The following is a 21773-nucleotide window of genomic DNA, read 5'->3' as shown; positions in this document are numbered from 1 at the left end:
ATTTTTGTGACAGGAAGTGGGAATAGACAATTATGATCTCAATGGGTCAAGTCCAGTGCCCTAAATAGCAAACCAAGAGAGTGAACACAAGTCGAGCTCTAGAGGTATACCGTAATGAGGAAGATGCTAAGGATCAAAATCATAGAGGAATCCCTTCTCCACCACTGAGTGATCTCATCTTCCCACCCTGCTGTTTCTCTGACTGTGTGTGAAGAGAGAGGCAGGAGGTGTGGCACCCTTGCTCCAAGCATGTGTATTAGCATAAAAAATGACAGTTCTATCAAGGTTTATGACCCATCAGGCAGGGTTACATGACCCATGGATTGAAGACCATTGGTGTAATAGACGGAATACTGGACTGAAGAGTGGAAAGCCCAGGTTTTATTCCTCAATCAACTATGAAAGAGTTCATCTGATTGTCTTGGAGAAAAAAACAACACAGTATATCCTTAGTTGGGAATGATGAGGTTAAGAACTACACTGTGTGCATTGAAAAGGCCCATATGAATGATAAAGTTTGAACCTACTTATGACATCGTGATACAAAAGCCTTTGCACTGAAATGACTTACCAACCACTTTGATATTGATGTGGGCTGTGTCTTCCCCAGCCTCATTCTTTAGCATTATTCTGTAGGTGCCTGAGTCGTCCCTCTCAGCAGAATCAATCACCAAACAACTGCTATCTGGATAATTCTCTGCTCGTATTCGGCTTCCAGAATCCATGAGCCACTATCATTTCATTGTGAAGAGGGGAAGGGGAAAATAAGTAGTACACAGGGGACTGAAAACCAGGAAACTGGGAGATGAGAAGTAGTAGAATGCACATATTAGCCTACAACAATTTGAGCAGCACACATTAAAAAGTCCTGCGAATAAAATAAGTAGGGTCCAACTCTATGAGCTGCTGCAGGAAAAAAACAGAAGGTTAGGAGGGAGCATGATAATTGTCCTTGTCTGATATAGTCATCTCCTGACTGATGGTACTTCTAGGTGCTATCTCTAGGTGCAGCATAGTAACATTGCACATAACACAGAAGTGGAATCTGCCTTGAGTCTCATCAAGAAAAGTGGACTTTACATGAAATACATAAACAAATTATTCATTCCACAGCACTTGGAAGCAATACGGGAGGTTGACACTCAGAATGAACCAGCCACCATGGAACACAAGATCAATGCAACCAGGCCATTCATATGATATTTTATGAGTTACATTGAAACAGACCACTAGTTTATTAAGTTCAGTATTGTTTCTTCTCAGCGGCACAAGCTCTACGGGGTCTCAAGTCTTTCCCATCACCTGCTACCTGACCCTTTTTCAACTGGATACACAGGGATTGAACCTGGGGCCTTCTGCATGCAAAGCAAATGCTCTGACCTTGAGCCACGTCTACTCAGGGCTGATTTTTGGGGCCCTGGGCAGAGAATTCCCTTCCCACCCACTCATCCACGTGTCTCACTACCTGCCTGTACATCCTCCCCCTGCCTTTGCTTGGAAGCCCTCCCACTGCCTGTGCTCACATAGCCACCTGCCCTGCCCACAGCCCTTTCCCTGATGGCACTGGGCAGTGTGTGCAGCTGGGAGCATGAGTGGCAGAGCACTCACAACTGAGCAGGCAGGGAAAGGGTCAGCAGTTGTGTACCCTGGGCTTTGTGGGTCCTGGCAGCTGCCCCAGCTGAGGGCATGCTGATGCCAGCCCTGAGTCTATTTCTCCCCACTGCTTCCTATTGCACATGGGGCTACGCATTCAAACTAGCCTCCAAATTCACCCCAGAGCTATGTCACTGTTGACACATCTACAATCATAAACAGCCATGGGCCCCGGTCACACGGAGCATTAGGCACCCTAGAGAGACGGAAGATAGGCGGATTTTCCAGGCGCGATCTCACTGCCACATCTGGGAAGCGTAGAGCTCCCGTGGCTCACCCGAGGCTTCACTCCGAAGATGCGCTGTAAAAAACTAGTACCTCCGAGGTCCTAGTTTCCGGAAACCGCGGGGCAAGGGCGGGCGTCAGATCACGTTTCCGGTGTTAGCTCGTGGCATCCGGAGCCTGCCCATGTCCCGTCGCGAAAAGTTTTTTTTTTTGCCAAGTCTCCACGGGTGCGTACAAGCACCCAACGGCGCATGCGAACACTTGGGTTAAAAAACCCAACACAACCCCCGCGGCACCGCTTCCTTGCCGCGCCGCAGGAGTGAGGTATGATCGGCACCTCCCCCCAACCACGGGACGTTGGCGGGACTTCGGGCGGGACGTTTGATCCGGCTGCCGCATGGTAGTTCACTCCGGGGCAAACAGCCACGCCTCCCCCCCCGCGATATCCGGCCCGTGTGACCGGGGCCATGATATCTTATTATGAAAGATAATAAAGCACATTCCTTACACCCTATCATTAGAGTATAGATAGGGGCCTAAATCCCAGTTGTACCTTGTCGCCTCTGCTCCACATGACCTTTGGAGTAGGCTCTCCAGAGATGGGGATCTCAAGTCGCAACTTGGTTCCTGCTACAACTGTCACTGTATTATTCTCACCAAGCCCGTCCAGGTGGATTTTAGGAGGATCTGCATAATTAAGACATGTAGGAATTAATGTTAGGAACTTCTGTGATGAGAGGAACATCATAGAAGTGCACTGATTTGCACATAACTCAACTCAAATTCTAATCTAATATAGAAAACCTGGTATGAAAACCTCCTCAGCTAGTGCATATATCTCTGACATTTAAACACTTGGCCTTAAAAAAGAAAATCAGTCCTACCTATTTACTTCTCCAAACTTTATTTGAAAACCTCCTCAACTAGTGCATATATCTCTGACATTTAAATGCTTGGCCTTAAAAAAAGAAAATCAGTCCTACCTACCGTATTTACTTCTCCAAACTTTATTTCGCAAGCCATCCATATGGCTTTTGGTTTTCTTATATGCTGTCCTCAAAAATATTATAGATACACCCCAAAATTCAGTGAACCCTAGCTATGCATTATTTCACTTGTTGTGGAATATTGCTAAAGATTCAAAGCCCATTGATCCTGCCACTCAATGTATTTGGGCATTCCCAGATGTACTTTTTCATTTTCTCAGATAAGTATTAGTTTGTTACAGCAAACAGACCTCACAGGCCCATCTGTGAGCCAGTTGCTGGCAGCTACATTCTCCCTTCCTTCACAATAGGCAGCCTGCTTGCCTTGCAGAGTAGAGACCAAGGCTTCCACACCAGCTAAATAAACGCACACAAACGGGTTGAGGCAGGACAAGAATCAGATCTCTCTGCTCATCTAAAAGCAACTGGGGAGTAGGGTTGCCCACTCTGTCTTGGGAAACTCCTCGTGATCTGGGAGCGGTGCTTGCAGAGGGCAGTTTGGGGAGGAGACGTAGGGTTGCCAGTTACCCAGAAAAGCAGGAGATCTCCCACTGCCACCTCCTGCCCCTGCCACTGGCACTGCTTGAATGAGAAGCAGGAGGAAGACTTGTGTGTGTGTGTGATTGGTGTTGCAATGTCACTTCCAGATTTCACCCCAAAATGACATTATGGCACTTTGGGAAGTCTCTTACATCCTATTATTTTGCTATAGAGACTGGAGGAATCCCAGGCTGGAAACCATACTAGGGAAGAACCTGATTATGAATAAATATGCCTACTTACAGGTTAACTGGGGAAGACATTTCCCCCACAAAAGTAGAGTATGTAGGTGATGAGAGGTAAGTCCTTTACCCACCATCTTACTGTGCTGAGTGCTTGGCTGTTTGAAGTTTGAAGGTAAAACCAGAGGTCATTTCGGGGGGGAACGCGGGGGAACGCAGTTCCCCCGGGTGAGGTGCAAGGGGGTGGGGCACATGACGAAGCCCTGCCCCCTGCTTCCGGCCACCCCGCTTCTGGCCCTCATTCAGCCAGGAGGAGGCAGGAGAAGAGGGAGGGGAAGTTGCTTCCTCCCCGCCTCTCCCCACCCCTGCCTGCCTGGGGCCAGGGAGGGCCTTGGCGGGGCTTCCTCGCACTCCTGCTGGCCTTGCAGGTCCACCGCCGGGCCCCTGATGTCAGGGTGTGTGGCATATGCTAATAAGTTATGCTAATGAGTCCCCCTAGCTCTTTTTCTACGAAATGACCCCTGGGTAAAACCATAGCGTTTTTGGCAATTCCAAAAGAGAGCTGCCATCACTTCTGGGGAGAACCTACAGAAGTAGGACATCACTTCTGGGTTTTCCCAAAAGTGATGTCATTCTGTCACCCATGGTCATCCCCCGTGTCCCTGCCCCCTGGTCTCTTACTGGTTGCCAGGCCAGACTCGGTAACTCTACCGGCCTCTAAATCAGTTAAATAGTACTCATCACACCAAAGGAAAAAAAGCACCTGGAAGTTACCTATAATATGCACTTTGCAGGGGATGCTGACATTATACGCTTCTGGAACAAACATATATTCACCATCGTCATCAACAAGCGAACTATCAATTATTAGCCGGTGGATTCTGTGCAAAAAGAGAGAAAAAGAAAACAGCATTAGACTTACTGCAGCTATGAGACTAAAGCAACATTTTGCAAGCAATTAATAGACTAAGGCTGCGGTCACACGTAACAGAAGCCACACAAGTGAGACGGAAAACAGGCGGAGTTTCCGGGCGCGATCTAGTACCTCCCAGCACATCTGGGAAGCGTAGCACTCCCGTGGCTCAACCGAGGCTTTCAGCCGAAACTGCGTGGCAAAAAACTAGTACCTTGGAGGTACTAGTTTCCGGAAACTGCGGGGCAAGGGCGGGCGTCTGATCGCGTTTCCGGTGGCATCCGGCGCCCACCCATGTCCCCTTGCAAATAAGGTGGGTTTTTTTTTGTCCAAGTCTCTGTGGATGTGCATGTGCACCCAACGGAGCATGCGCATTTGTCATGTACACAAAAATAAAAAACAGTTTGCCACGGCGCGCGCTTCTTCGTTGTGCGCCGGCTTGTCCTGTGATCAGCACCTCTCCCTTGCCATGGAACCTCCACGGTACCTCCACAGGACCTCCACAGGAGGTCTGATCGCGTAACTGCGCAGTAGTTTGCCCCGGGACAAACAGCCACGCTTCTCCTCTGCAGTTTCCTGCCCGTGTGACCGGGGCCTAAGTTTACATTTTCATTTTTACAGAGACGTCTTACCACAAGGCAGTAACCGCCAAACATCTTCCATATTTACTTCTTATGAATGTCCGCCTCCTTCTACAGTGAAAAGCCAAACTAGTTATAATAAGGGGAAGCATGGAGTTCCCAAAGCTACATGACACTTATGTAGGTGCTGATGACATTTCCAGGAGAGAACCGATAGGGATGGAGGAGAATGCTTAACGTTTCTTCCTCTCACATATTTTTGTTAGAATGAGCAAATCTTGTATTTTTCCCAGCTGTAACTGATACTATCCATGGACCTCAAGGCAACATATATGTCTCTTGTCTCCTCCATTTTATCTTCAAAACCACACTGTGATGTAGCTTAGGCTGAAAAAGAATGATTGACCCAAGGCCATCCAGTAAGTTCCACAGCAAGCAGGGATTTGAACCCAGGTCTCTTGAATCCACTCCTCCTATCACACTGGCAGTGGTTAGAGTGTTGGTCTAGGATCTGGGAGACCCATATTTGTATCTCCACTGTACCCTGAAAGCTTGCTGAGTGATCTTGGACCAGTCACACACTCTCAGCCTAACCTACCTCACAGGGCTATTGTGTGGATAAAATGGAGGAGAGGAAAATGGTGAAAGCCAATTTAGGTCCCCACTGGGGAGAAAGGTGGGGTATAAAGTAAAGGTAAAGGTTCCCTTGCTCGAAAGCCAGTCGAATCCGACTCTAGGGTTACGGTGCTTATCTAAGCCAGATACATCTCACCTCTGTCCCTATAACATATAGTTCTTGCTGGTCTGTTATGCAAGAGCCACATATTATCCATCATGCAATGCTGCTGTTTCAAGGACATCACATTTAAACATTCATACCACATTTGTTTTTGGAAAAATGTGATTCTTTCTCCCATTAGCACTGGCCACTCCAATTTGAAGCACTGCATGAATGTCATGGAATCTTTTTTTTATTCTTCAAACTTTTATTTTGGATATAACAACATGTTCAAACTTACATCTTTTCTTTCAACATATATCCATTTCTCGTATTTCCCCCCCTCGTATCTCCTCCCCCCCCTTCTCGTGGCTTCCCACAATGCTTCCACCCCTTTTCCCCTTTAACTATTCAACTCTCAGTTCATATTATATTATTCATTATCAGTTTTTCAGGTAACATTATATTCATATATTCATTCACTTTCTTTTCCAGTTCTGCTCAATAATTGTCAAAGCAAAGTAAATTATTTTTAACACCCCAATTAGTCTCTATATATTCTTTAAAGTCCATCCATTCAGTAAAAAATTCTTTGTCCTCTTTATTATTAAGTTTCCTTGTCAGTTTGTTCATTTCTGCCATAAAAAGCATTTTCTTTATCCATTCCCATTTCTCTGGCACTTTGTCTTGCTTCCAAGATTGGGCATATGTCATTCTAGCAGTGGTAATCAAATACCATAACAATGTCCTTTTTGTTTCATTTACCTCTTCCATTTTAAGCCCTAAAAGTAATACTTCTGGCTCTTTTTTAAAAGTACATTTCAAGATTTTCTGCATTTCATTATGGACCTCCGTCCAAAAAGCTACAGCTTTATCACATGTCCACCACATATGGTAAAAAGAACCTAACGTCATGGAATCTTTTGAATCTCTGACTATAAGCCAAGCCACCCTCCTCCCTCCCTGCAATATTACAAGCTTTTTAAAGCTCCCCTCCATGTGACCAGAAGAGTGGTCTGCACACAAGAACTTTTGCATGGGTTGTTATTTTACAGCAACCAATTGTGTAAAGAAGCAAACCAAGCTGAAAATTTTTGCTACTTGATAAAAACACAACAGTTTCTCAGGTTGAAACCACACATGATGCTGGGGATAAGTAATCCTAAAATGTATATTTTAGATGCAAGAAACAGCCATGGGGAGCACAGTATGGAATGAAAGTATGGTGCTTGGGAATATTAAGTTTACCCTGACACCATTTTCCTGGTCAGAAGTCTCACCCAGCTGCTTTAAACCCCAGGAAAAGAAGAAGAAAAAGACAGGCAATGTGGGTGCCTGTCTTTTCCCCCTCCCTGGATTTAAAGCATCGTGGCAGGTGGCATTTCTGATCATGAAAATGGCACGAAAACAAAGAGTTAAACCACCCCCTTTCCCACTCTTGGTCCATATCCCTTCCATTGTAGCGACTTTTTCCAATCCCCTGAGCAATGTAGTTTTGACATTACGTTGACACAATGCATTTAGTGTGCCTACCTTCCTTTGTGATACATCTTGATACGGTCGCTGGGTTGGAGAAGCTGTCCATTTTTATACCACTTTCCTTCTAAATTCTCAGAAATCTCACATTTCAGAGAGAGCTCTTTGCCAAGCCTTACTGTCTGGTCTTCCAACGGCTGCATGATCTTCAGTGGCCTCACTTCGGAAAAGAGAAATTAAGGCAATTGCAGAAGCACTTTATGATTTGCAGTGTAACTTGTTAACGTTCACCATTTTGAACAGGAGTAAAATAGTAAAAAGAGAGCATGTAGGCCTTAACTCCTCCTGTAACTAGAAGAAGGGTACTTCACACTTGGTGTGCATCCTACAGAACCTTTCACTAAAAGCAGTGTATATTAGCCACAATATAATTATCTACTGACTCCAAATAGGGCAAAACAACTTGCACAAATTGTTCATAGAGTCTAATTCCAGGAAAGTAATACATTGTTCACATTTCCCATTAGGGGCCTAGGAAGAACAAAGTGACATATATTTCAGTTGGCAGACAAGATGGCATTGAAGAAGCTTATTTTCACAAATTCTTGGTTCGTATCCATGAGAGATGGTTGACTAAATCCTTTGGTTTCAGTTTCAATGTTTCGGCTTATAGTTTCCTAATAACTGTTCAGGTTTTCTGGAAAGGTCACTTTTTTGTGTATCAATCCCCCCCCCTTTTCTGAAACCACAATGTGTCTTCTTTCCCCTGAGTAGGCTATAACCAGGGCTATTTTGGGGCAGGAATGCACAGGAATGGAGTTCCGGCTGGCTTCAGAGTTGGCCATGCCCACTACAGCCAAAACCTCTTCGTGCGTGGCTACAGAGGGAAGGTCGGGAGAGTGACCCCCCCAGTGACTCCGAGGCGGATGGGCCAGAGGCCCCCCTGGAAGGATCAGGGAGGCGTTTAAATGCCTCCCCGTGCCTTCCCTGGCCTGTCCAAGGGCCGGCTTGCCCAGGCTCCCCGCAGCCACAGGGCGCCCGTGCAAGCCAAGGGAAGGCACGGGGTGTGGCCTAATATGCTAATGAGTGGTACCATCAGGGGTGTGGCCTAATATGCTAATGGGTTTCTGCTGTTGGGTGTGGCCTATTATGCTAATGAGTTCCTGCTGGGCTTTTTATACAAAAAAAGCCCTGGCTATAACCATTTCCTTTCACTACAGACCAGGGACTGCCCCAGTGCCAATTCCCTGTATAACTGGACAGGATTTATATTTCTTCCCTGAAAATATAATCCTATTCCTTTAGGCTACCCAGTCACTCTTTGCCAGAATCTTAAACCCCAGTTCTTAGTGTCTGTGTGAAGATGTATTCCAGCTTTAGCTGAAACTAGGCTCTGAATTCTTAGATGGAATTCTTTCTCAGGTTATGTTTAACACAGCTAAGACCAGGAGTCTCTCCCTTTATTCAAAAGGTGGACCTGTTGGACAGACTTTTTAGTCAGACTCTTCAGACATCCACTCCTGTAGCTGAACTTTTCCTTTACTGAGCAGTAACTGCTGCTGAACTCAAAACAAACTCCCTCTCCCCTCAGCACACAGCTGATCTTATATTTCCCTCAGCTGGTGCTGGCCAACCAGAGAAAAGGAGCACCCTGTTACTCATACTCAACATTCTAGAGCAGAGTTAACTATTCTCCTCCCTTCTCTGATTTTACTGCATTAGGAAACAGCCTTTTAAACGTAGTCTGTCACACACACCATCTCAGCAGTGGGTTTTTTGTCTCCTTCCTTCCTGCAGGGTGTGGCAACAAGCACATGCTCTTGGGCATGAGACAAAGGGCTACAGCCAAAGGGCTCTTGGGCCTTTGGCTCTTAGCCCACGGCTTGCAGTTTTTGTCTTCAAATGAACCAGCCACTGATTCCTTCTTTATATTGTGTGTCTCCTCTACCTTTATAAGCTGCTCTGGGTCTCTTTTTTTGGGGGGGGGGGAATGACAAGACATAAATATTAAACTAAATAAACCGAAAAAGCATGCTTCACTCACAGTCAACTTTTAGCTTAGCAGCTGATTGCCCTCCAGTTGTCATTACTGAATAAGTGGCATTGTCACCCTTGGTGGCTTCATCGATGATTAGGGTGTGTTTTTTACCCTCGACCTTCACCTTGTATCGAGATTTGCTATCAAGGGGCACTTCCACACCATTTTTAAACCTGATCAAGGATAATGAAAAAAGATGATTGTCTTGATAGTACCACTGCTAAGCCCCACACCTTCCCAGACTGGAACAAGCTGTTTATGAACTGAAAATATGTAATCGATTGTTAGTTATGAAGTAAAACTTCTAAAAAATCTGTCAATAACAGAAGTTCTTGCTAGAAGACTAAGACATCATTGCTGCCACAATATTTTTCTAATTTTTACATTTAGGATAATTCATTCATGGGTTTTCTTCCGATGGACTTGTGTAATCACAGATTCCACAGTCGATGCTCCCTCTAAGCTGTGGAATCTTGTGAGCAATAATTCTACTTTCTGAGCTACGGGCATTAAAGTTGTGAGCAGATGATCTGGCTACTGCATAAATTAGTGTACTCTGGAGCCATCCTTCCTGAGCTAAGACAAAAATTTGTGAGCGGGAGGCTAAAAAACCTGTGAGCTAGCTCACACTAACTCAGCTTAGTGGGAACACTGTCCACAATATAGTTTCGGGAGGTAGCCTTGTCGGTCTGCAGGAGAACAGCCAGATTCGAGTCCAGCAGCACCTTAGAGACCAAGAAGGTTTCCACAGTATAGAGCTCTGACTCTTGAAAGCTTATACGCCAGGAGGTCTTGGTGGTCCCTAAGGTGCTACTAGACTCAAATCTAAATCCCACAAGGTATCTGTAAAAAAACAGCGTTGTCACACCACATGTTTTCTCTCTGCATGCTGCAAACACTATTATTTCTGGTGCTAGATCCTCTCCTACCACATAACAAATCACCACAGTGTGTGAATGGGTTGTTGCATTCCAGGTTCATTTATTCCCCTTAGATCAGTGGTGGCGAACCTGTGGCACGGGTGCCAGAGGTGGCACTCAGAGCCCTCTCTGCGGGCACGTGTGCCATTGGCCCAGCCAGGCCCAGACCATCATTAAAGTGTTGAATTCTCTGCCAAATAATTTTAAGGAAATGAAAGCATTTGGGATTGCTTTCCTTACTTTATTTGGATCATCTTAAGTTAATGGATGAGTTTTTTTTTCTGAACTAAAACCTCAGTATTCAGGTTAAATTGCCGTGTTGGCACTTTGTGATAAATAAGTGGGTTTTGGGTCGCAGTTTGGGCACTCGGTCTCTAAAAGGTTTGCCATCACTGCCTTAGATTATTAGGCTGCGGTCACACGCGCCAGTTAGAGTGGAGGGGAAGGGAGGCTAGGGAGGCTATTTCCACTGGAGGAATTTGACACGCAGTCGCGAGATCACACATCCCTTTGAAGCTGCAAGTGCAGCCCGTCACTGTGTGATCAGACGCAACTGTGGGTGAGTCATTTTTTTGCCATTTCTTTCCCTTGCGCATAAACGAGGAATCACACCTCTGCACCGAGGGCCCCCTATGGAGTATGCGATGATGCGCATACTGTGAAGGGTGGGGGGACACAACGACACAGAGTCAGGATGGCATGATCAGACCATCCTTTTTTTTTTTTAGCCCTCACTGAACTGCAGGCTGTGGAAGGTCAGTAGTTCAGCAGTTCGAGACCCAAGTGTGCCGCAAGATGGAGTGAGCTCCCGTCTCTAGTTCCAGCTTCTGCCAACCTAGCAGTTCGAAAGCAAGAAATTGCAAGTAGATAAATAGGGACCACTTTGGGTGGGAAGGTAACAGCGTTCCGTGCGCCTTGGTGTTTAGTCATGCCAGCCACATGGTCACGGAAATGTCTTCGGACAGCGCTGGCTCTTCGGCTTCGAAACGGAGATGAGCACCGCAACCCTAGAGTCGGATTCAACTGGCTTTCGAGCAAGGGAACCTTTACCTTTACCTTTTACTAAAACTACAACAGAAATTGGGGAGGGAGAGTCTACAATCTATAGGAAAAAGTAAAGAGAACTTAACTAAAAGCCCAAGAATGGAGGTTTTACAATGCTCAAAACATAGTTGTTACTCTTATACATTTGCTTTCAAACATGAAGAGTGCCCGCCAATCATCGCTTCTGTTGACAAAACCTGCTTATCTGACTGAACAGAAAGTAATTCCAAAGCTACAACACACATAATCACAGCCCTTAAGAAAAATTTAGCATCTCCACGCTTTACTCCCCCCCCAGGCAAAATCTTTAAAACCAATGTTCCCTCAGTAAGAACATTACAACATGTTTTTCTTCTTCCGTCTTTGATGTATCTTCTTTCTTCAATTATCTTTTAGTTTTAATAAGTCCGGATCTGTCCATTCATGATATAAACCACGTTCCTTTTTCCCTGGGACATCTTCGCTTCCTTAAATGTCTTAGATCAAAAGAGTCTTTCCTTTTGTTGCAATAACAACACGCTCATTGGAGATTCCAACCTTTCTCTTAGCAAGCAGATCTTATAAAGTTAGGGTAGCGAGCCCTTTACTCTAGAAAACTACTTTTCGATCAGCTTGCCAGACCAGCCACAAAGAACTAAACTTTAGAGTCTCCATGCCATTCATACATCTATGATCAACGTACTGTCCCTTTAAAAGTGTAGCTGCTTTTAGTACAGATCCAGATCGCTTCTCACTTTAGCCACCAGAGTGCCCACGATTCACTTTAAAGACAAAGTCTGTGGTTAGGTCACAACCTAACTTTCCACTGTCCTCCTTTCTAAAGAAAGCATTGGTCCCGCCTCCCTCTTCGCCTCTCGTCGCCATCTTTTGGGAATGTTTACATCAGCCAAGAAAAAATGCCAAAATCTTTAAGGTCTGTTTAAACGCTCCGCTTTCTTTTAGAAAAACTCTCCGCTACAGTCCATCGCCACAGTTTGATCAGTCCCTCCCTCCTTGCTTTCGCATTTGCTTAAAACGTTGGGAGATAGGGCGTCCCCTCCCCCCTTCCGTTTATACGCTTGTAGTGGAGGGACTTCACTTCTAGGCTTTAATGTCTAGTTTCAACGACAACTCACTCATCAATCCTTGAATCGATCCACCAGGTCCTAAGACGGCCCCTGAGATCACGCCAGGCAGAGAAAATCGCTAAACCTCCAAATGCTTGTTCTGGTGGTCGCTTCTAATCCAGTACTGGGAATCAGGGCAGGACCTTCAGGGCAGAGAGTAGCCCCCCTGTGGCCGGAGGTAGGGCTCTCCAAAGCCCCCTGGCTAGAAGCCCATTTACTATGGGCTTCATGGGGGAGCGTGCACCATCACGTTCCCTCCTAATCCCCGATTCATGACACACGTCTCTCGGAGGACCCCAGAGACACCGCCATCGTTCAAAGCGCCAAAACCGGAAACTCATGATCAGACCATCCTGATGGCATGACAGCGTGCTTCAGCGATCAGACAGGGGAAATTCCGTCCGTGGCCCATCGCAACCAGTTAGAGCCAGACTTTCCCCGGTGTCTTCTAACTCCGCTTCTGTGGCGGAGCATCACGGGTTACTGACGACTGCAGGACACTTCCCAGATGTGGCTGTCTGATTGATCCCCTTAGATCCATCAGGCATTTGCACCTATGTCAGATCTAAAGGTGCGTGTGATCACAGCCTTAGTCTACCAGTAGTCTACCTACTGAATAACAACAGTTCTGAGAAACTAGCTCAGGCTAGTTCAACAGTTCAGGAGCCATTTCATTTTGAGTTCATTCAGTGGCCATTCCTGACAGCCAATGCTGACGGTTGCTGGACGTTCACAGACTAAGTGCCAAGTAGCTTGGAGGGGCTGCAGTGAGGAGGAGGAATCCGTTGAAATGCTCCCCCCCCTGCACTGCCTGCAAGAGGAAGCATAATGTAGCAAGCCATCTGCAAAGGCAAGAGGGGAGAGATTGATTTCACCCAGTTCCTCCTCTTCATTGCGGCTAGTTTGGTGTAGTGGTTAAGAGCAGCGGACTCTAATCTGGAGAACCCGGTTTGATTCCCCACTCTTCCACATGCAGCTGCTGGGTGAACTTGGATCAGTTACATGTCTCTCAGAGCTGTTCTCTCAAGAGGAGTTCTCTCAGGTTCAATCCCCAGTATCTCCAATTAAAAGGATCTGGTAGGAGGTGATATGAAAGAAAGACTTCTGCCTAAGACACCGGAGAGCTGCTGCCAGTCAAGTAGACAATTTACATACAAAATAGATGAGGACAATTTTTTGAAATTAAATAATTATCTTTTGATAGTTTTAACTGGAATGTTAATTTCATTTCTCCTTTGATATCTACTCACAGTTTTGGTTATATCAACTTTTAAAACTTAATATTACTCTGACATTACTATCACTTTGGTTTTTTTCAGCTGTTCCACTGGTTTGAATAAATCTTAGTCACATCTAACCTTTGACAGATCAGGGCCAATATATATATATATATATTTAAAAGGATGTAAATGGCATACCATTTCACATTTGCATCATCTTCAGAAACCTCAACTGACAATTCTACTTTATCTCCAATATAGCCATTGGTATCTTCCAGACCTTTTGTCACCATTACTGGAGGCTCTAAAAGAAGAGGATGTCATAACAATATTAAGAACAAGAAAAGAAATCTGGTTGAATCTTAATGTCTAATGATATCTTAAGCCAGCATCTTACTTAGAATCAGTAAAAGCATGTTTCCACACAATAACTGGAATAATAAAGTTATCTTAGCATTCTGGCACTCCTACAGTCCATTGAATGGGCAAAGAAGACAGAATTGAGTAGAAATGAGTCTAGGATGAGTCATAGCATCTGAGAATCTGGAACTGTGCTGACACTTCTCAGATCACTAAAAGAGCAGCAGGACACCATGTTGATAGGGCAGGTAAGCAGAGTAGTGTCATTCCCCCCCTCCCCGCCTTTATTTCAGTCTACATTGGCCCCATTATTGCCCTCTCCTGGTTATAAAAACAACTTATGTATTTAAAAAAAACCCAATACAACTTATTTAGTAGCATGGACTCTTTAGTAGCTCAAAAATCATGAGATAAAAGGACAAGTCCTTTTATGGATCAAAAACTGGCTAATTAATAGAAAACAGAGAGTGAGTATAAATGGGCAATTTTCTCAGTGGAGGGACGTAAGCAGTGGGGTACCGCAGGGATCAGTACTTGGTCCACTGCTTTTTAACTTGTTCATTAATGATTTGGAGTTGGGAGTAAGCAGTGAAGTGGCTAAATTTGCGGATGATACGAAGTTGTTCAGGGTGGTGAAAACCAGTGAGGATTGTGAGGCACTCCAAAGGGATCTGTCAAGGGTGGGTGAGTGGGCGTCAACATGGCAAATGGGGTTCAAGGTGGCCAAGTGCAAGGTGATGCACATTGGAGCCAAAAATCCTAAATATAAATACACATTGATGGGGTCTGAACTGGCAGAGACTGATCAAGAGAGAGATCTTGGAGTCGTAGTAGATAACTCACTGAAAATGTCGAGACAGTGTGTGACTGCAATAAAGAAGGCCAATGCTATGCTGGGGATTATTAGGAAGGGTATTGAAAACAGATCAGCCAATATCATAATGCCCCTATATAAATCAATGGTGAGACCTCATTTGGAATACTGTGTGCAGTTCTGGTCACCACACCTTAAAAACGATATTATAGCTTTGGAAAAAGTGCAGAAAAGGGCAACTCGAATGATAAAAGGGTTGGAACACTTTCCCTATGAGGAAAGGTTAAGGTGCTTAAGGCTCTTTAGCTTGGAGAAACGATGACTGAGGGGTGACATGATTGAGGTTTATAAGATTATGCATGGGAAAGAGCAGGTAGAGAAAGAGGTACTTTTCTCCCTTTCTCACAATACAAGAACTCGTGGGCACTCCATGAAATTGCTGAGCGGTCGGGTTAGAACGGATAAAAGGAAGTACTTCTTCACCCAAAGAGTGATTAACACTTGGAATTCACTGCCACAGGAAGTGGTGGTGGCTACAAGCATGGACGGCTTCAAAAGGGAATTAGATAAGCATATGGAGCAGAGGTCCATCAGTGGCTATTAGCCACAAGGTATAGATAGGGACTCTGGGGCAAGTGATGCTCTGTCATCTTGGTGCTTGGGGGGGGGTCAACAGTGGGATGGCTTCTAATGTCCTGGCCCCACTGGTGGACCTCCTGATGGCACTGGTATTTCTGGCCACTGTGTGGTACAGAGTGTTGGACTGGATGGGCCTTTGGCCTGATCCAACATTGGCATCTCTTATGTTCTTATGGACCCATTTTTGATGCATAATTAGCAAAGTGCCAGTCAGTTGGATGGGCTGTGCTAGGGAGGCCAGGCTGCTGTGGATCAATTCATTTTCTACCCGCAGCAGGGGTAATATCAAAGCTGCTGAGAAGCCTGAATCGGAGGTGGGAATGCAAGTTTCATCTCCTCCTGGGTCCTTATCAGTTCAGTGATAATGCTGTCACTACTGGGCTTGGAAAGAAGATAGCGGGAGGCATGCCTTCTCCTTTGTCCTTCAGTTATGAGAAGTACCCAAAGGGCAACACACTTCTTAAGTATGATGTGCTCAGAGATATATTGCCCTTCTAGGCTAGGAATAAATGCCACAAGCCATGACCTATGAAAAGAGATTGACACACAATAATAAATTTAAAGTTCATAGCTAAATTTGCATTTTGCTAGTACATGACATTAACATGATTTGCTTAAAATTTTAATTAACAAGCTGGGTCCTTAACCATAAAACATATGGACAGAGATCCATCAGTGGCTATTAGCCACAAGGTATAGATGTAACACTGTATCTGGGGCAGTGATGCTCTGTATTCTTGGTGCCTGGAGAGGCAATGGGGGGAAGGCTTCTGACCCCACTGTTGAATCTCCTGATGCCACCTGGGTTTTGGCCACTGTGTGACACAGAGTGTTGGACTGGACGGGCCATTAGGCTTCTCTTATGTTCTTAAAACATGTGAAGACAACCTCTTTAATTTGTTTTCATCCTTGAATTATTATATTTCAGTTTTTGATAAAAAGAAACCCATAATTATGGGGTTGTTAATATGAATGGCGTCACACCATTATACATCAGTGGGGAATTTGCGGAATATATTGCTATTACCTCTTACAAACAGCTCAGTGGAGCATTTTTCATCACCAGCGGTCACATGATAACGAGCGTCATCCGTCAGCATGCAGTTGTTGATAAATAAGATTCTTTCATTACCTTTGTGCTCAAAAATATATCTGGTGGGAATGGCAAAAAAAGAACAGATTGGAATCATTAGCAGACCTGTTGGTACCACACATTAATCTTTCAACATACTCTTCATAGCAGGGAGACTTTAAGGGAATACGCTTTACTAAAGGATTGTTCTAACACTTTTTTTTGGGGGGGGGGGGGGGGGGGGGGAGGGGCCCTGCAAAGGCAAACTTCAAGAAGGCCGATTGGGCCCTGAAACCCTAGAACAGTGAAGCTGGAAATAACCTGTAACACAACCCGAAACTTCATCCAGGCACTCTTGACATTTTTTTAAACATACAATAATAGCTGGGGTAAAGGAGCCAACATTACTGGTAGGCCAGATGGCTCAAGGGATAGGTAATGGGATACCGAGCCTTTCACCTTGAGGTCACTGGTTCACATTTGTTTCAGGTCAGTAATGACCAAAACTCATTAGCATCTAACAGCTGTTCTGTGGCCTGAAAGACACAAGGTGGGGCATTCAGTTCAGCTGGCTCCTTGAAAGAATATAAGAACCTCAGAGAAGGCAATGCTCACAGGCAACTCTCCTTGCTCCAGAAACACAACCTCTCCTTATTCCGTAGCTTTTCTGTCTCTCCTTTCTTCTGCCTACCCAGGGACTTCATTATTAAGAGAGGTATCTGGGGGAAAGGATGGAGAATCCCCCTTGCAGAGGTCCTGACCTCGCCCATTTCTGCACTCACAACTGGCTGCAGAGTAGCCAAGCACTCAAGCCTTTAAACTTGACTTCAGGTTTCTGTGCCTGCCATCTGCATGAGTCTTACACCATCCAGTGTATTTATTCTGCAACTACAATTTAAAAACCACACTTTTTAAAACTGGGGTGGAACATCACTTGAGGTGTGTGGGAGGGGTGGTGTCCATTTTTTTTAATTTACAAAATTGCCCTATTGCAGCTGCACAGTAGCATCCACCAACGAAAGGCTCCTTGCAAGTGGTGGGGGAGGGCAGCACAGCCTGCAATGAGCTGGCTGGGTTGTGCCGAGGTGTTTCCAACAGTTTTATTCCATTTACTGTAAACAGCTATTTTTGTTTGTCAGCAGGACACCAACCCCCCATGGACAGACCTCCGTCAGAGAGGTTGCAGCTGCAACCCAAAAAAACCATTTTTTCTTAATCAGGGTGGGAACGTCACCAGTGCTAGACCCCCCCCCCCTTTGGCACTTCAGACCCATGAATCCTCAACTTCCTTGCCTCTGCCCCCCCTGGCTTAACATCATCAGCTGTCCTTGCTGAGTCTGCCCCTGGTCTTGGTTTCCGACTTTCCACTCCCCTCCAGTGCTAGACCTCCATCCTTTGCACTTTAGACCATCAGAGAGCACCTTTTCCCCTTGTGCTGGTTTTAATGTGTCGGGGAGGGGGAGTGCAAGAGAACGCACAAGTGGCAGGGGGGGGGGAGGAGAGAAAAGCGTCACTTTTTACCAAGCTCTCAAATGGCCCTGGTTTCTTTAAAAGGAACCAAAAGATTAGCGATCAATATATCTTCTCGCTATATTTAAAGGGCTTATTTTTTTAATTTAGTGGAAGTCTTGGGGAACACTCGCAGTGGAGGCGCAGAAGTAGGGTTGCTATTCCCCCAACAGGGGCAGGGGTTTGCCTGCTTTCAGGTGCCAGATCCACCGGCCCCGATTTGGCCAGTGGGAGGAACCATGCCTGCAAAGCGCCCTGTTTGTTCCAATGTGCCCAGTGCAATGTAGGGCTGCCAAGCCGCGGCGGGGGATCCATGCGTCTTTGCAGGATCCCTGCCGCGGGGGACAGCGATAAGTGTTGCACCGCTGCCGCCAGGATGTGACGCTACGCGTCGCTCTAGCAACGGGACTCCAAACAGCCCCGTTGCCAGAGCGACGCGTAGCATCACATCCTGGCGATGGTGGTGCAACGCACGTTGCAGGGGGATTTAGGCTCGAACTAAAGCAAACTACAGTTTAGGGGCTCAAATTATGAGGTACCCCTAAATACAAAAACATTACTGAAAATTACTAAATGGTTTTGATCAGGGGTCATTTCGTAGAAAAAGAGCTAGGGGGACTCATTAGCATAACTCATTAGCATATGCCACACCCCCTGACATCACCGGAAGTGTGTCCTCCCCACAGCCGGCGGCGACCTCCAGCGGGCACCAGCAGGGAGCTCCAGGCCCCGCCCTCCCGCACCTCACCCGCGGGGATGGCGTCCCCCCGCGTCCCCCCCCAAATGACCCCTGGTTTTGATAATGCTATGTGGCCTCTTAAACTTGACATTGCAGTGGAGCTCAGCATGTCTTAACTGGGACTTGAACTTTATACAGCATTAAGAACTCAGCAGATGCAAACATTCAGGCCCATCCAGATGGCTTCCTGTGACAGGGAGGCCTAGCCTGTCAAGGGCTGCAGAAACACAGGCTCACTGGCCTATCTGAAATGTAGGTTCTGTGACTAGATTTGCCAACCTCCTGGTGGTGGCTGGAGATCTCCATTAAAACTGATCTCCAGGCGACAGAAGTCAGTTCACCTGGAGAAATGGCCATTTTGTAAGGTGGACTCCATAGTATTGTACCCCATAGAAGTCCCTCCTCTCCCCAAGCCCCATCCTCCTCAGGCTCCATCCCCATCTCCAGGTATTTCCAAACCAGCAGCTGGCAACCCTATTTGTGACACAGCATTTGGTCTTAGAAGCTGCAGAAAGCACACTTCTGCCGGCCTGTCCTCTAAGCCTGTTCTGTGAGGGGTCTGTCTAGGCAGCCTGAAATGGCCCTATGGAGCAGTTATTTGTCCTGTTGATGAAACCCATTAGAAACAGGATATCCATAAAGGTAATAATCATCTTTGGTTTCGCTCCTCAGCCTCTGTTTATCAGAAAAACATTGCCTCTGAATGAACTGGATTCATGGTTACGGTTGCCTGACCCGTTCACCCTGAAAGAATAATCTACTTGTTCCTTTCATAATGTTATACAAATGGAACAAGAAAAATTTAAAACATTCTTCACATTTGATTTACTCAACATACTTACTTTCCACTTGGTCGTATTTCTTGGCCATTTTTATACCATTTGAGTTCCACGGTTGGATCAGCCAATTCCACCACAAACCTGACTTTACCTCCTTTATCTACTTGATATGCAGGATCCAAAATCTTAGCAAAAGCTGATGGGTAACAAAAAGATTGGGGAAGAAAAGTAGAAAAAGAAATATGTAACAAGCTTGTCATAAAATTTTGTAGTTCCTAGAAGAATCAATAATCAGGAATCTCTGTTAACACTATCAGTAAATTACTGTTTAATGATGAATTCACTGCTGTCTTCACACAAGACATAATTAATTTGTGGAAGTCATTTGGCACAGGATATACTGATGGCCACTGGCTTGAGATGGCTTTAAAATGGATTAGACACATTCATGGAGGATAGGTCCATCATTGGCTGTTAGTCATGATGGCTAAATGGAACTTCCATGTTCAGAGGCAGTACAGCCCTGAATGCCAGTAGCTGGTTAGGTGCAACAACACAGGAGCCCCTGCTTGAGGGTTTTCCTGGGCATCTAAATGACTACTGGGGGAAACAGGATGCTGGACTAGATGGACCAAATAGTCTCATACAGTAGGACTCTTATTTGCTTTTGTTCCTTTCCTGCTGTCTCTCCCAGATGCCCTCTTCCACCGGGAGATGGAGAATCAACCCTGAGACATTGCAGGAACCATTTCCATTTTCAAGACTGGAGGGGTCCTGAAAACAGCAGACCCCTGACTCTTTCACATTCCTTTTAGACTCAGCAGCACTGATGAATAAAAGGAACACAAGAGAATCATGCCCTGCTCTAGGGTTGCCTTGACCTGGATGGCTCAGGCTAGCTCAGTCTCATGAGACGCTGGAAGCCAAGTAGGGTCAGCCCTGGTTAGTATTTGGATGGGAGGCCATCAGGAAAGCCCAGGGTCACTATGCAGAGGCAGGCTGTGGCAAACCACCTCTGAATCTCTTGCCTTGAAAATCCTATGAGGCTGCCATAAATTGGCTGGGATTTGGAAAGCACTTTCCACTAGCGTTGGCAACTCTTGGTTGGGAAATCCTGGAGAGTTGGGGATGGACCCCGGGGTGGGCAGGGTTTGGGATGGGAAGGGACCTCAGCAGCATATAACGCCACAGCGCCCAGCCTCCATACCCGCCATTTTCTCCAGGGAAATTGATCCCTGTAGTCTGGAGATGAGTAAACCTACGAGATATCCAGGCCCTAGCTAGAGGTTGGTAACCTCCCCCTGCTGTCCCCATTATAGCTGTACTAGCAGTAAAGCCCGTTGTGAAAGCAATACAACGGGATCTAGAAAGAGGCTCTGGGGCAGTGCTCTGGCTTTGGGCAAACAGTGTCAATTTGCTGTGGTGACCTCAGCAGGGTATAATGACAGAGTCCACTGTTTTCTCCAGAGGAACTGATCTCTGCTACCTGAAGAGCAGTTGTAATTGTGAGTAATCTGTAGCCCTCACCTGGAGACTGGCAACAATTGTTACCCAGGACAAAATGGCTGGTTTGGAGGGTGGAGTCTATGGCATTCTACCTGTCTGAGGTCCCACCCATCTGCAAACCCCACCCTCTCCAGGCTCCACCCCTCAAATCCCGAGGAATTTGTCAGCATGTAGTTGGCAACCCCATCTCCTTCCCAGCTAGCCACCAACCTACCATTATCTGCCCCTTTGACTTCAGCTGACTTCTGCCCTCCCTTCTGCAGAGCAGTTGTAATACTGAGTGCTCTCCAGCCCTCACCTGGAGATTGGCAACAATGGTTCCCTATGTGAGACTGACTGGTTTGGAGGGTGGAGTCTATGGCAGTGTACCTGTCTGAAGTCCCACCCCTCCTCAAACCTCACCCTCTTCAGGCTCCATCCCTCAAGTCTCCAGGAATTTCCCATCTGGAGTTGGCAACCCTATCAGGATTGGCCCCAATGTGTTTTCTCCCAAAGGCCAAAGTAGGTGACAGGACCAAGCTTAGTTGCCTACCAACAGGCACTGAGGGGAATGTAGGGTTGCCAGCTCTAAGGAGGGAAATACCTGGAGGTTTGGGGGGTGGATTCTGTAGAGGGCCGGGCGACGGAGGCATCGGCCTTCTGTCGCCCGCCTTGCCCCCCCAATCTCGGCCCGGGCACCCGCGGCTCCCACCAGCGGCCGCCCGACTCCAGACTCCCCCGCGGCCACTCCAGCCAGGCGACGGAGGCATCGGC

At 46.2% G+C, this 21773-nt stretch overlaps 1 protein-coding gene across 8 annotated transcripts in view; it reads right to left on the bottom strand.

Annotated features, from left to right (window-relative positions):
• Nucleotides 1-21773, bottom strand: part of MYBPC1 (myosin binding protein C, slow type) — a 134945-nt gene that overhangs the window by 37282 nt on the left and 75890 nt on the right. For all 8 annotated transcript variants that reach the window (XM_015422091.1, XM_015422094.1, XM_015422097.1 and 5 more), the window contains 8 exons: nt 19578-19710; nt 16443-16567; nt 13801-13906; nt 9319-9485; nt 7332-7494; nt 4361-4467; nt 2432-2565; nt 572-731 (listed from right to left, as the gene is read on the bottom strand). In XM_015422091.1, coding sequence (XP_015277577.1) covers nt 572-731; nt 2432-2565; nt 4361-4467; nt 7332-7494; nt 9319-9485; nt 13801-13906; nt 16443-16567; nt 19578-19710 — 1095 coding nt within the window. The remainder of the gene's footprint in view (nt 1-571; nt 732-2431; nt 2566-4360; nt 4468-7331; nt 7495-9318; nt 9486-13800; nt 13907-16442; nt 16568-19577; nt 19711-21773) is intronic.

Source organism: Gekko japonicus, unplaced genomic scaffold (genome assembly GCF_001447785.1).
Source record: "Gekko japonicus isolate JY-2015 unplaced genomic scaffold, Gekko_japonicus_V1.1 scaffold280, whole genome shotgun sequence".
NCBI lineage: Eukaryota > Metazoa > Chordata > Lepidosauria > Squamata > Gekkonidae > Gekko > Gekko japonicus.
Note: the sequence above shows the minus strand (reverse complement) of the source record. Positions and strands in the feature narration are given on the sequence as shown.